The sequence below is a fragment of the Crinia signifera genome, chromosome 4, assembly GCF_055691185.1.
Source record: "Crinia signifera chromosome 4, ASM5569118v1, whole genome shotgun sequence".
NCBI classification, from domain to species: domain Eukaryota; kingdom Metazoa; phylum Chordata; class Amphibia; order Anura; family Myobatrachidae; genus Crinia; species Crinia signifera.
The window spans coordinates 203762801-203777403 of NC_139220.1; the positions used below are offsets into that span (position 1 = coordinate 203762801).

Here is a 14603-nt window from a genome sequence, read left to right on the forward strand (position 1 = left end):
TTCCGAGTGAACCAGAATAACCCCACTTGTTAGAGATTGAAGAGCTTATGTGGCTGAGTTGGTTGTAGATGCAGCCTTTGGCTACAGGGGCATCTGTAATGCTGCTACAAATGCCTTTCCCTGTGCCCAAATGTGCACATCCTGAGATGCCCGCTCAGTGTCTACAGATGCCACATTACTGCCTGGTGCATAGTTAGACACCACTGTTGGTCAGGGGCATTTTCTCTGTGATAATATGGCCTACTATTTTACATTTTTGCTCAACATGTCTACAATGCTCACAGAAGACACAACATTATCGTGCATCTGTTTTGCCACTCTCGTTACCTCTAGGGGAACACCCATTAAGATCCTGCATTCCAATCTGTACTGTGTCATTGTTTGGGGCACAGCTATAAACATTGCCTGTTTGCATGAATGTCGACACTGCGTCTGATTTAGAATCAGCCCTTATATGTGAATGAATAATTAAATGGAATGAGTAACCTTTCTCTTCTAGTTCTGTTTTTAATACCACAGTGGCTATTGCTGTGTTCCTAATTGATATCTTTAAGGATGCATGCGTTCCTCTGCTTAAAGAAACCATTCAAAGAAGCAGTATAATGATTACAACTACAGCAATTGATTTTGAACCAAAGAAGACTGTATTGAATGTGATTATTTTAAATTGGCAATAAACATAGATTGAATGTCACATTCATCTCCTATATGCTCCTTCCTTTGTCCTGCCCACAATTTTATTTTTTCTTCAACTTAGCGTAAAAGTGTGGGCTTTGTCCTGGCGCATACTTGCAGCCTGTTAGAAAACGCTAGGTTTGGAGACACAGCCAATATATTTAGACAACAATGTCTTGTGTTCTTTTATGAAAAAAAAAACGGGCATATTTTTATCTTGAGTGAAGTACTTATAAATGTGTTGTTTTTTTTTTCTCTCTGTTGGGAATTCAGCTTCAACTTTTTGTTAAGCATTTGCAAATTTCCTGCATGTCCGTTAAATGTCCCCGTAAATGCTGCTAAAATGATAACTTCCTCTAATATGGCTTTTGCTTGTGTTGAGTTAGAAACTCAGTGCAAAACCTTCGACCTGGCCGAAGTGGCAATGATGGCAGGAAGAGTGTCTTCTACACCAATGAGGAATGGGAGCTGCTGAACCCAACCATTAAGGAGCTGGAGGAGTCACTTCTGCATGAGCAGAGGAGAAAACCTCCTGTGGAAGGAGGCAAAGGGAACACAGGTGCAGAGCCCTTAATGTGCTGGAGCTAAGATATAGCACTTAATGGGGCAGATGTATTAAGCTTCAACAAGAGATAAATCCAAGGGTGATAAGGAGAGATAAACGTCCAGCCAATCACCTGCTAACTGCCATGTTACAGACTGTGTTTGAAAAAAAGTCAGTAAGGAGCTGATTGGCTGGACGTTTATCTCTCCTTATCACCCTTGCATTTATCTCTTGTTAAGGCTTAATACATCTGCCCCAGTGTCTGATCTGTCACTGCAGATCTCTTTCTTTTTTGTATCTCTACTTTTTTCGTATACACTGCATACCTTTTCTAATGATTGACTTCTAATAACCTACATGCATGCACCATGTGTTAAAACTTAGGCATGGCAACACTTCCTGCTTGTACGGTGTATGTGTGTGGGTTTTTTTTTTTTTTTTATACTGTTCTTTGCATTAAAGCACTAAAATGTATGGCTATTGGTGTGCTTTCATGGCAGCCATTAGGTTAAGCTTTGTAAGGGGAAATCTGTCTGTAGACAATAGTTGCAGCATTTAGCACCACCTTATAAGAACAGGGAAAAAGCACACAAAACAAAATTTCTACATAAACCAGACTGGTTGCATCTTTTGTTACTTTGCTAATTATAGCCTCATCTATCTAAATATTTAAGTAAATGTTCAACTCTTGTGATGTGTGGCTCCCTTCTAGAGTAAAGGCCCCCATACATTAGACCGACTTGTCCTTATGACAAGTCGGACCCAATTCTCATGTGAGCCGCCCGGGAGCTCCCCGGGAGGCTCGCATACAATTTGGCACTTGAGGAGCCAAATTTTACATGTGATAAATCGCTTGCGATTTATCACATGTCGGGGAGCAGGGGGCGGGTGGTGAGGGGCAGGGGGCTGGCGGTGATCCTCATCATGGGAAGCAGTGGGGCGGGCAGCGGGTCCCTGAGCGCTTAGCTGGCAGGGGGCCGGAGAGTGCTGACCTGGCCGGGCGGTGTGATGATCACAGATATCAGCAGCGCTACGGGACGTGCAGTGGCGGGTATTAGATTTTTAAAATACCTGTCAAATGACTGGTCATTCTCTGATTGGTTGAGAGCTCTCACCCAATCAGAAAACGGCCAGTCATTTGTCAGTTATTGTAAAAATCTAATACCCGCCACTGCACGTCCCGTTCCGCAGCGCTGCTGAATGATATCTGTGATCATCACACCGCCCGGCCGGGTCAGCACTCTCCGGCGCCGCCAGCTAAGCGCTCAGGGACCCGCTGCCCGCCCCACTGCTCCCCTGGTCAGTCTGCATGCATATGCCTGTCAGGTGGGCAGGCATATGCATACCTAACTGATATTTCCTGTGGGACTGGCATCAACCCCAGTTTTTCCTATGCATACAGGGAGGTCGGACGTGATCTTATGTGTTAACCGTCCGACCTCCCTGATCCGATGCGCACGGGACCGCGCATCGGATCAGATATCACACACCTGCGATTTTGGGGCGATTTCACCCGGTTATCGGCCCAAAGTGCCGAAATCGGATGAAATCGTCCCAAAATCGCATAGTGTATGGGGGCCTTAAGAGCAGCCAACATATAAATGCAATCCTCATCTGTTTCAGCTAATTTACTTATCTTGAAATGTGTGTTTGCATTTGAGTACATAATTCGAGGAAATATTACATGTAACTCACTTTTAGGAAAGAATGCCTAGTCCTCTCCAGTTTTGTAACCCTGGGCTCACTGCAATGACAACATGCTAATTCAGGTATTTTAGTGTATAACGCAGAATCACACTCGTTTTGCAGATAAATGGGCAGATAAATGGGCGTAACTGGCTGGCAACACTGCCTTTGTTTGCTCATAGGTCTAAAGTGTGTACACATAGGCCGATTGATGGCCATCTATATTGATTTCAAAGCTGGCAGGGAGAGAGAGGAGCATTGAGCAGCATTGCCCACCTTTCAATCTACTATGGGCCGCACATCTCTAGCTCAAGACACCTTACACCAGGGCTGGGCAACACCGGCCCTCCAGATGTTAGTGAACTACACATCCCAGGATGCTTTGCATTAGTTTTGCTATGTGGCCATGCTGAAACTGATGCAAGGCATACTGGGATGTGTAGTTCATCAACATCTGGAGGGCCGGTGTTGCCCAGCCCTGCCTTACACAGTGCGATTTTGGCTAACTGTCCTTACGATTCTGACTATATGGTCAAAATCATGAGGAAAAAAATAATCAAAATCGTACCGTGTATACACAGCATTAGTCAGCTGTACTAATGTGAGACATGAGACTTGCAATTCTGTCAATATTTGCATTTATTTCTGTGCTAACCATGCTGTCCACTTTTGTGCAAATCTCTATTGTCCCCAAGATCTCATACTTCCACTTGGGCCGCAGCTATTTAAAGGCATCTTCGGCTTTTCCTTCTGTAGATCTTCTTCCTTTTTTTTTTTTTTTTAAATAAATACTGTAAATGAATATCATGGTGCTAAATATATGCAATCTGTGATTGATTTTACCTATCCTATAAATGTAGTATGTTGTATTATATGATGAAAAGGTTAAATATTTATCTCTCGCTCATCTGTTATTATTGTCTCTTATCCAGGACTTGGTTTCCCATTTCCCAAACCGAGACGTCCACTGCTGGGTGTAAACCGGAACCGGAATACTACAGATAACACTTCTGTTGAATCTTTACCTGTCAATGATTCCAAAATGGACGGCAACCTTCCATCAAAGCCTAACAACCAGGAAGAAGAACTTGAACGATTGAGAAAGGAACTGACCAGCCAAAAGGTTAGTAACATATGCAGTATTTCTCTGTTAGGGGTAGTCCGATTCGGGCCGTTTTGACCCGATCCCGAAAGATCAGATGGGTTGGACATTTGATCTGATGCGTGGTCCCGTGTGCATCGGTTGGGATTAGGTCGTCGGACCTGCAAGCAGGTCTGACTTCCGACTCGGAGCCCCATCCCAGCAGCGGCGATCGGGATTGCATGTGATCCTGCCGCCCGGGAACATTCCAGGCAGCTTAAGGGGGTTGTATGGCCATATGCTGCTGCGATACATCACAGTAGTGTATGGCCAGCTTTAGAGTACTTGGGGTATATTTACTTCAGGTTCAATAAAGTGAAGAAGTTGCCCATAGCAACCAATCATATTCTGGCTATTATGTTCTAGAAGGTGCCAGATAAATGGTTGCTATGAGCAACATCATCGCTTCCGTATATGCTTACTTTATTAAATCGAACCCCTGAACCATACCTGAACTGGGATGCAGTCAAAAGGAGGGCCGCCTTTCCATTACCATAATAGCAGCCATGATCACTACCTTACTATTATTCGATCATCTACAGTATGCATGAATTGCAATTCCCATCATCTTTTGGTCAATGTATTGAAGCCTGGATGTATGCTGCATTGCAGGAGACAAGCGGAATGTACAGTATTAAACACTGTTAATCCTATTGCTACCAGTGATTGGTATCCATAGTTCTTAAAGATCAGTGCATTTTGTTTTTAAACTATGCAAGCATTCCACGGGATAACTTAACCTTGTTTTTGTGTGACGCCTAGATAAAGGGGAGAAAATGGACACTAATGATTATCATGTGTTAAGACTAACCCTGACTTCTCATTGACCACTGCGTCGCAATGTGAATTTTATTCGTTGATGTCCTCCTTCCTGTTTTTCCTGTTACTTTCAGAAAATCCCAAAGCCCACGCTGTAGAGATATCACATTACAGCTACATTGCTAAAAAAAGTTATTTTGTCTTTTGGCAAGGAAGTTTCATTTTAGGAAATGCGAGCCAAGGCAGTGTCTTGTGATCTAGGGGCAAACCAGTGGAAGTACTCACCATTAATCACGTCTGTTTGCTAGGATTTGCCAGAGATGCTGATATTTCCACAGCTGGATACTGTTAACTGTGTACTATAAATACTTGTAGGATCATGTGAGCAGTGTGGAAATCTGTTCCTTTTAGCTATGTGAAGGATTTCAGCTTTGTATGAAGTGTAATCTGTGGGATATTATTATAGATCCCCTTTATATCTGGTCTGTGGCGTTCCCCTCCCATGTAGCGGGTGCCAGTGAGTGTCCAGTGGCGGTGTCTGTACAGAAGCATGGCGCTCGCAGGGGGGTAGCGTGTGTCTATCCTGACACATGCCGTGCCGATTTCTGGGTGACGGAAGGAGGGGGGTGCGCTGTGCGTTCCAAAGGGTGGAAGTGCCCTATATAATGTGCCTGGCCGGTGTTACTGGCGCTGGCAGAGCTGGTCTGTGTTAAACAGCAGTGGTTGGTTCCTATTGCCTCTCAAAAAGCAACAGTATCGCTGCCCAGGTAAGTCCAGTGAGGACTGCTTTTTAGTTTCATTTCAAAAATTTAGTTTAGTTAGTAGTTTCTCTTGTTTATTGTAGTGTGCCTTCTGTTACTAAGAAGAAAGCCAAGAAAAAGTCAGCTAAAACATGTCTGGCCTGTGATAAATCCTTTGTGGGTGAAGAATCACTTTGTCAGGATTAATCACTACTACTGTTGGCACTTCATCACAATTGACTGAACTTATAGCATGGATGAAGAGGAATTTTGTCACAAAGGAAGAGTTTCAGTCTAACAAGAGGTCTAGGTCACAGACAAGTTTGGAGTATAATGTAGAATTTGATTCCAAGAAGGTAGGCTCTGATGAAGAAGGCTCCTATGTTTCTAGTGTGGAATCAGGTGAACTGGTTGAGGAAGAGTGTCTCTTTAATTTGGGGCTCGTGGAAGTTGTTTTTAAAGATCTTTTATAAGACCTTGAATTACAAGCAACCGGTAAAATCTGGGTATGATGCCCTATTTGAAGATAGGTCTAAGAAGGGGAGATGTTACCCTGTCCATAAAGTGGTGAAGGAAATTTTGACTAAGGAATGAGCCAAGACAGATAAGCGAATTGGCTCAGCCAAGCGGGTAGATCGCATGTACGCTATTGATGATCAATAATTCCTTAAGTGTTGTAATATTCCCAAGATTGATTCAGCAGTATCAGAGGTCACCACCAGGAGGACCATTCCCTTGGAGGATGGCGCCTCACTAAAAGAAGCCATGGACAAACGGATGGAGAGTGCGTTGAATAGACTACATATCTCCAGCTCGGTTTCCATGAAATCAGGAGTTGCTATTGCTTCCTCAGCTAGAGCACTTATAATTTGGTGCTCCTCTCTGCAGGAAGACCTACAAGAGAAAGTGGGCAGAGAGAACAGATAAGCAAAAATTTGGCGCAGATACAATTGGCAGAAGATTATATCTGCGAGGCCTCACTAGATGTGCTGGATTATTTGTCTAAGTCTTTGACTTCAGGAGTGGTGACAAGGAGAGCCATGTGGCTCAAGTCCTGGGCAGCAGACTCCCACTCCAAGAACAAGCTCACCACTCTCCCATTTGAAGGAGATTTCCTTTTTGGGAGTAAACCAGACCAGATGATGCAGAGAATGTCTGGAGGCAAATCTGTTATGGTGTGTACACACTTGTACAATCTACATGAGACTATATAATCAAAATCTCATCTGGATCTCATGCAGAAAGTCTTGGCTGCATAGACTATAGTGCAGATCTGCACTATATAGTCCAAATTGTATACATAGTCTAAATTGTATACATAGTTACATAGTAGGTAAGGCTGAAAAAAGACTTGTGTCCATCTAGTTCAACCTGGTATAGATATCCATTGCTGATTTTGGTAGGTTCTGATATTTTACAGACAAATTATATTTCTTATTTGTACCCATGGATGTTTTTCTCCAGTAAATATTTGTCCAACTTGGCCTTGAACGCATTTAATGAGCCAGCCGTTACCACCTCTCTGGGAAGAGAGTTCCATAGTTTGACTGTTCTGACCGTAAAGAAATTCTTTCTACTAGCTGAATGAAATCTTTTTTCTATTAATCTATACTCATGCCCTCGTGTCCTAGATTCCTTTCTAGTAGAAAAGAGGGTGTGTGACAGTTCCTTATATTGGCCCTTGATATACTTGTACATGTTGAGCATGTCCCCCCTTAAACGTCTCTTTTCTAATGTAAATAGTCACAAATTGCTTAATCTCTCCCCGTAGCTTAAATTCTCCATTCTCCTAATAAGCTTTGTTGCTCGCCTTTGGACTTTTTCTAATTCTATGATGTCCTTTTTATAGTGTGGGGCCCAGAACTGCACTCCGTACTCGAGGTGAGGTCTCACCAATGCTTTATACAGTGGCATAATTACCCTTGAGTCCCTAGTTTCCATTCCCCTCTTAATATATGCCAGAATTTTGTTGGCCTTTTTTGTAGCTACATTACAATAAGGCACTACATCCCAGTTTGCTGTCTATTTGGACTCCTAGATCCTTTTCAAGTATGGAATTACCCAATTCCTCTCCGCTAAGGTTGTAACTTGCACACTGGTTGTGTCTCCCAAGTTGCATAACCTTACATTTATCTACATTGAACCTCATCTTCCATTTTTTTGCCCACTCATCTAGAATTGCAAGATCATTTTGAAGCATGGTGACATCTTCTGATGATTTGATGACTTTGCTAAGTTTTGTATCGTCCGCAAAGATTGATACATTGCTGAGTAACCCTATCCCAATATTGTTAATAAAAATGTTAAACAAAATGGGCCCCAAAACCGAACCCTGGGGCACTCCACTTAGTACCGGTATCATATCTGATACGGCACCATTCACAACCACTCTTTGTTCTCTATTACATAGCCAATTCCCTACCCATCTGTAGATATTTTCACCCAATCCTAGGTTCTCCATTTTATTAATCAATCTCTTGTGTGGGACAGTATCAAATGCTTTAGTGAAATCTAGGAAAATCACATCTACAGCATTTCCATTATCAAGGTTTTTGCTAACCTCTTCATAGAGCCCTAGTAGATTAGTTTGGCATGAATGATTTTTCACAAACCCATGTTGGTTAGTACTGAGTAGACGGTGATGATCTAAATATTCCTGGATACCATCCCTTAAAAATCCTTCAAATAGTTTACCCACAATTGATGTTAAACTAACGGGTCTGTAATTAGCAGGAGCTTCCTTTTTTTTCCTTTTTTTGAATATTGGCACTACCTCTGCTATTAATTCCATTAATACCCTCGGATGAATCCCATCTGGCCCTGGTGATTTTATTTGTTTTTGAGTTTGCTTAGCCTCAGTATTATTTCCTTCGACGTGAAATCCACAATGAGATCTGGCTTATTTGTCCCGTTTGTGGTAAATGTTCGTTCCACAGTCTGCTCTCCCTTAGTAAATACTGATGAGAAGAACTCATTTAACAGTTTTGCTTTTCCCTTGTCCTCAGTAACACTTTTTCCACTAGTATCAGTTAGTGGGCCTATGTTTTCCTTAATTAAACGTTTACTATTTATGTATTTAAAAAACTTCTTTGGGTTGGTTTTGCTTTCAGTGGCTATGCACTCTTCATATAATATTTTAGCTGCTTTGATTACCCCTTTACAAGTTTTGTTTGATTCTTTGTATTGCCTCCTCATTCAAGTTTTATTTTTATAGAATTTAAAGGCTCTGGTTTTATTGTTGATAGCTGACCTTACTTCTTTGTCCAACCATGGTGGCTTTTTTTTGTCGAATTTACCTTTTTAGTTACTTTAGGAATGTATTCAATAGTTAGTGAACCAAGCACCTTTTTAGAGTATCCCACATTTCCTCTGCATTGTTTCCCTCCATAACCGTTTCCCACCCAATTCCTGTATACATAGTCTAAATTGTACAAGTGTGTACACACCTTGGTGTGTACACACTTGTACAATCTGCATGAGATCCAGATAAGATTTTGACTATATAGTGCAGAAAGTTTTGGCTGCATATAGTATATAGTGCAGATCTGCACTATATGTATGCAGATAGTCTAAATTGTATACATAGTCAAAATCTCATCTGGATCTCATGCAGATTGTACAAGTGTGTACAAAGCATGAAAAGACAGCCACAAGATAGAAGAGGAAGAGCGGAAAATTATTTCCAGAGGCAAAGCTTTAGACAGGCTAGGTCATATAGGCCTGGTAGGCCATTTCGGGAGAGATACGCGTCTGGTACATCCAGAGCGTTTTTTTCGTCAATCTGTTAAACGAGGCACCCACAAACAGTGACAATCTATATCCTATGTAAATGGTCCTAGTAGCAGGAAGGCTGCTGAAGTTTGCTCAAAAGTGGAAGCAGACTGTTTGTGACAAATGGGTGTTGGAGGTGGTCTACACGGGTTATCGGTTGGAATTTCTTTCAAAAACCAGGATGGAAATTTTTTTGTTTCAAGGCTCCCCAGCCCAGGGGCAGAGAGGGAAGCTTCAAAGTTAAGCATAAAGGACCTAGTAGACTCAGGAGCAGTCAAAGTGGTTCCAGAAGCAGAGTCTAGGCTAGGCTCTACTTACGTCTATTTGTCATAAGGAAAAGTTCTGGAGGACTCAGAACCACCCTAGACTTAAGGGGTGAGATTTAATGGGATGAGAGATTCAGAAAGTGAGAGATTTGGTAAGAAATCTCCAGTTTTTTTAAAGTGGCAATCATTTACACTGCAAAATTACTCACTTTCTGAGTCTCTCGTCCTACTAAATCTCACCCAAGGTATCTAAACGACAGAATTTGTAAACAAAAGTTTCACATGGAAACAGTCAAGTCCATTATAATGGGCCTAAAGCTGGCCATACATCAGAAAGATTGATCTTAAGATCGATTGCGCTCATGATTGTGTACAATTTCCCTTGAAATCCCCAGCAGTCCTTGGTGGTTTTTGGACACACAATCTACACACAATCCATCTTACAATCAGTCATACAATCCATCTGCTGTATGATTGTGTATACAAGATGTGCATACAATCCATCATACAATCAGTCATACAATCCATCTGATGATTGATTGTATGATTTGTGTACACAAGATGTGCACACAATCTGCATACAATCCATCTTACAATCAATTGAGATTGTATGATTGGGTACAATATCTTTCTGATGTATGGCCACCTTTAGAAGGAAAGATTATCTCATTTCCATAGACCTAAAAGTCTCTTATTTACATGTCCCTATTGGAGTGCAAGACAGACAGTACTTAAGGTTTTCCGTGGGAAGAAGCCACTTTCAATTCACCTGCCTTCCATTTGGACTCACGTCCTCACCAAGAGTGTTTTTACGAAGGTTCTGGTAGTATTAATCAAATGTTTAAGACAGCAAGGGGTCGCGATATGGGCCTATCTGGACGTTCTACTATTCTATGCACGATCAAAAAGCGAAGCCATCACCGCAAAAGAGTTTGTTGTTCAATTTCTCCATGGCTGGTTGGTCAATTGGGAAAAGAGCCATCTGGTCCCCATGCAAAGAATCCAGTTTTTAGGTATAGTCATAGACACAGTGAGATTCCAGATTTCCCTAATGGAGCAAAGATGCGAGAAGCTTCAGAAGCTGGTTTGCAAGGTACAAGAGGATCGAAGAGTGTCGCTCAGAATGGCGATGAGTTTACTAGGGATGATGGCATCGACAGTAGAAGTCTCTCCTTGGGCCAGGTGGAATATGAGTGCATTGCAGTGGCATCTAGAATGCACCAAAAATCAAGTACCGTTAGAAAGTCAAATCTAACTGCCACAATCCGTAAACTATTCCCTGTGTTGGTGGCCAGAACATTGTCCTTGTCAAGCCCACACTACGTAGTGGTTACAACAGACGCAAGTGCTGCAGGTTGGGGGGTACATTGCCCGGGCAAGTCAGGGCAAGGTGTCTGGTCCCCTCAGGAAGCACAGCTATCCTCAAACCACAGAGAACTGAAGGCGGTTCGTATGGCAATAAGAGTCTTCAGTACAGATATTCTCACCTTCAGGTATTTTCAGACCATTCAACCACAGTCTCGTATATCAACTGACCAGGAGGGACAAGAAGTCGGCCTCTGCTGGAGGAAGTACGGAGCATCATGCTATGGGCGGAAGAGCATCTTTTGTCAATCTCGGCTCTCCATGTACCAGGGGAGGACAATCAGCTGGCAGACTTTCTAAGTCGAAATCGCATTCTGCCGGGAGAGTGGGAGCTGGAAGACTCAAGTTTTTCAACTGGTGGTTCGCTGGTTCTGCCAACCACAAATAGATCTCATGGCAACAGCAGCCAACAAGAAAACACTTCAGTTCTTCTCCCAGTTTCCAGCTCGAGGTTCCTTAGGAGTAGATGCCCTGTCTCACAGTTGGCAGTTCGGCCTGGCAAATGTCTTACCACCGTTTTCACTCATTCACAGAGTGTTATGGAAGATAAGATCGGAACAGACACAGGTGATAGTCATCCTGCCATATTGGCCCAGAAGGAGTTGGTTCCCAATGGTGAGGAGCAGGGCAGTAGCAGAGCTGTGGTTCCTTCCAGTGTTTCCAAACCTGTGGAGACAAGGACCAGTATTGTGTAAAGACCCTCAAAAATTGCGATTAGCGGCTTGGAAGTTGAACGGAAGCAGTTAAGTGATAAAGGTCTTTCGACAGTGGTCATTGACCTTCTTCTACAGGCGAGAAAGAAGGTATCCTCATATCTATCATAGGATCTGGAGGATCTTTGCTGTATGGTCTGAGGGCAAATTCGAATTTCCAAAAGCCAGCACCTCACATGTCCTTCAGTTCCTTTGTGAAGGTTTCAACAAAGGTCTAACAATGCGGAAATGTGAACCTTCAATGTAGCCACGAAGGGCATTATTGGATGAGAGACTGGCCGAGCACAGTTTGATAGAAGATTTTGTCAAGCAATTAAAAGAATCTGACCAAGGGTCAGGTCGGTGATCCCCCAATGGGATCTCAATTTAGTACTGAATGGACTCCTGTCAGCCCCGTTTGAACCTTTAGACAGGGCCAACCTAAAATTCCTGACTTGGAAAATTATTTTGCTCGTAGCCATCACTTCAGCAGGAAGGGTGGGCGAGCTTCATGCATTGTTAATGCAAGAACCTTTTATTTAAAATAATTTCTGGACAAAGTAGTTCTCAGGACTCGTCTGTCATTTTTGCCTATTGTAGGATCAACTTTTCACATCAATCAAGAGATTGTTTTACCTTGTTTTTTTTCCCAGTCCGACCAACAGGAGAGAAGATGATCTCCATACATTGGATTTAGTTAGGGCTCTCAAAATTTATTTAGACAGAACCTCCAGTTTTAGGAAGACCAAGTCTTTATTTGTTATTCCGCAGGGAGTAAAGAAGGGATTTGCTCCATCTAAGCAAACTATCTCAAGATGGCTTAAGGAAGTGATCAGTTTTACTTACAGAAAAGTGGGTCCTCAGGTTCTGGAAGCAATTAAGGCACACTCTGCTAGAGCGATGGCAGTTTCCTGGGCGAGAGAGGCTAACGTGTCAATTGTGGACATTTGCCAAGCAGCAACATGGTCGTCGGTACACACTTTCTGTAAGCATTATGCCCTGGATTTGTCAGAGCAACGGTTTGGAGATAAGGTCCTGTGGCAAGTGTTGAATCAAGGTATTGTAGCCCGCCCTACTGCTTTGATATGTCCCATTGTGTGGCTGCCATGAAGTAGGAAGAAGAAATCAATGGATTATACTTACGATGATTTATTTTCTTCGGAATACTTCATGGCAGCCTATATTTTGTCCGTCCCCCCCCACCCACCCCCTTTTCTGTTTTTCCCTATGATCGGTGGTGGAGACATTCAAAGACTAGTGTCAGAGGGGAGGAGCTGGCTCATATAGGGGTGTGAGAAGAGAGGGTGTGTCCTAGGGAAAAACTACCTGTCTACTATACGAGAGAGAGCGAGAGGGATGAACCCATTGTGTGGCTGCCATGAAGTATTCCGTAGAAAAGGAATTATCGTAAGTATAATCTTTTGATTTTTATAGAACATTAATGCATTTTGTGTGCACACCATGGGCCCCATCCTCAAGATACATCATTGAAATATTAAAATTTTCCAAAATACAGAATAATCTGCTTCTGGTCGTGAGCATTTTGGATAAGGGATAGTCCACCTGTATATTAAGCCCATTGTATGCAGACATCGTTGTCATTTCTGGCAAACCCTATTGTAGTACTTTGAAACCTTTTAACCAGAAATTGAGGCATTTTTTTAGATATTTGTGTCTTGAAACCTCACAATTTTCAACTCTCTTCAGCCTTGTATTGGCAAGAAGCACCTTGGGGTTAACGCTCCCAGAAGGCGTGAGCAACTGTAGGGGTGTATGTAATAGGGTGAGAGTTTGCTGGAGGTACGGGATGTTGGCAGAGAATGGCTGTAATTTTAAAGTGGCAGTCATTTGCAAGGCAAATCCAGGTTGGTAGATGCAGACTGCCTATGTGAGCCTTTTTATATTAATAAATTGTTAATAAATGGTCATTAGCATATTTGCCTTATTAGACCTTCAGTGCTTTTGAGAAGAAATGGCACGCTCTTTTACAGACAGATTTTTTTTTTTTTTTAACACTGCCTGTAACATGTCAGTTAGATGCTGATTGGCTGGTAGCTTTATAGCTCTTTATTTAATCACTTTAGCACTGTATATCAGGCCCATAAGGACAAACTGATGGGACAGTGAATCTTCAGTAAGTTTACAGGACTAATACAGATTGACTATCATATTTACCTTTTCTATTTTGGAATAAAATGTGTAATATTTTAAACATTAATTTTGTTTAATATGTTTTAAAATGTGTTAACTTTAAGAGGAACTTCATTTCTGCATAGTATTTCCCTAAGAAGTGGTCCAAAGCCTAGGACTCCGCATGCATGAAACTGTGACCCCCACACAATATATTGAACACACTGACACTGGTCTATACAGTATTTGCAATTTTTAAGTAAACTCAATACATCCTGAATGTGTGAGTTATTATATTTATTTTTTTCAAATTGGTTCTATAAAGGTCTAATTGTTTTCTCCCCCAGGAGCTTGTAAAGCTTTTGCAGCAATCCTTGAGGTCATCCCAATACGATCAATATTTTGCCAGCCCGTTCCCCGATAGGCTTTCTAAAGACCAAATGAAGTTGTTGCAACAAAAAGATGATCAGGTGCGGGAACTGAGCCTCCTCCTGGAGAAGGCGTCTCTGGAGAAGGAACGTCTTCATCAGGAAATTGAGGATCTTAAATGCAGTGTCACCGAGCTGAAGGAGCAGCTCAGCATGATGATGGAGACCATACAAGCAAAAGATGAAGTGATCATGAGACTCTCCAGACAAATCAGTGACTATGAACAGGTCTCCTGCAAAACTGCTGAGGGGCTACTGTCTTCTCAGAAAGACCTTGAAGAGCTGAGCAGGTTACAGGTTAGTTAATATATATATATTTATATATTGTGTGTGTGTGTTTAAACCTTTAAGTGGCATCTGAGGCCAGCTGCTCTGCAGACACTGGCCACCCCAGAAGTATTCCATG

The 14603-nt window shown here is 42.3% G+C and overlaps 1 protein-coding gene across 1 annotated transcript in view; it reads left to right on the forward strand.

The window, feature by feature from the left end:
* The window catches only part of TBC1D2B (TBC1 domain family member 2B), a 43406-nt gene that overhangs the window by 12482 nt on the left and 16321 nt on the right, over nucleotides 1-14603 (forward strand). The window contains exons 4-6 of the mRNA XM_083183479.1: nucleotides 1062-1234; nucleotides 3838-4028; nucleotides 14117-14494. Of these exons, the coding sequence (XP_083039605.1) occupies nucleotides 1062-1234; nucleotides 3838-4028; nucleotides 14117-14494 (742 nt within the window). The remainder of the gene's footprint in view (nucleotides 1-1061; nucleotides 1235-3837; nucleotides 4029-14116; nucleotides 14495-14603) is intronic.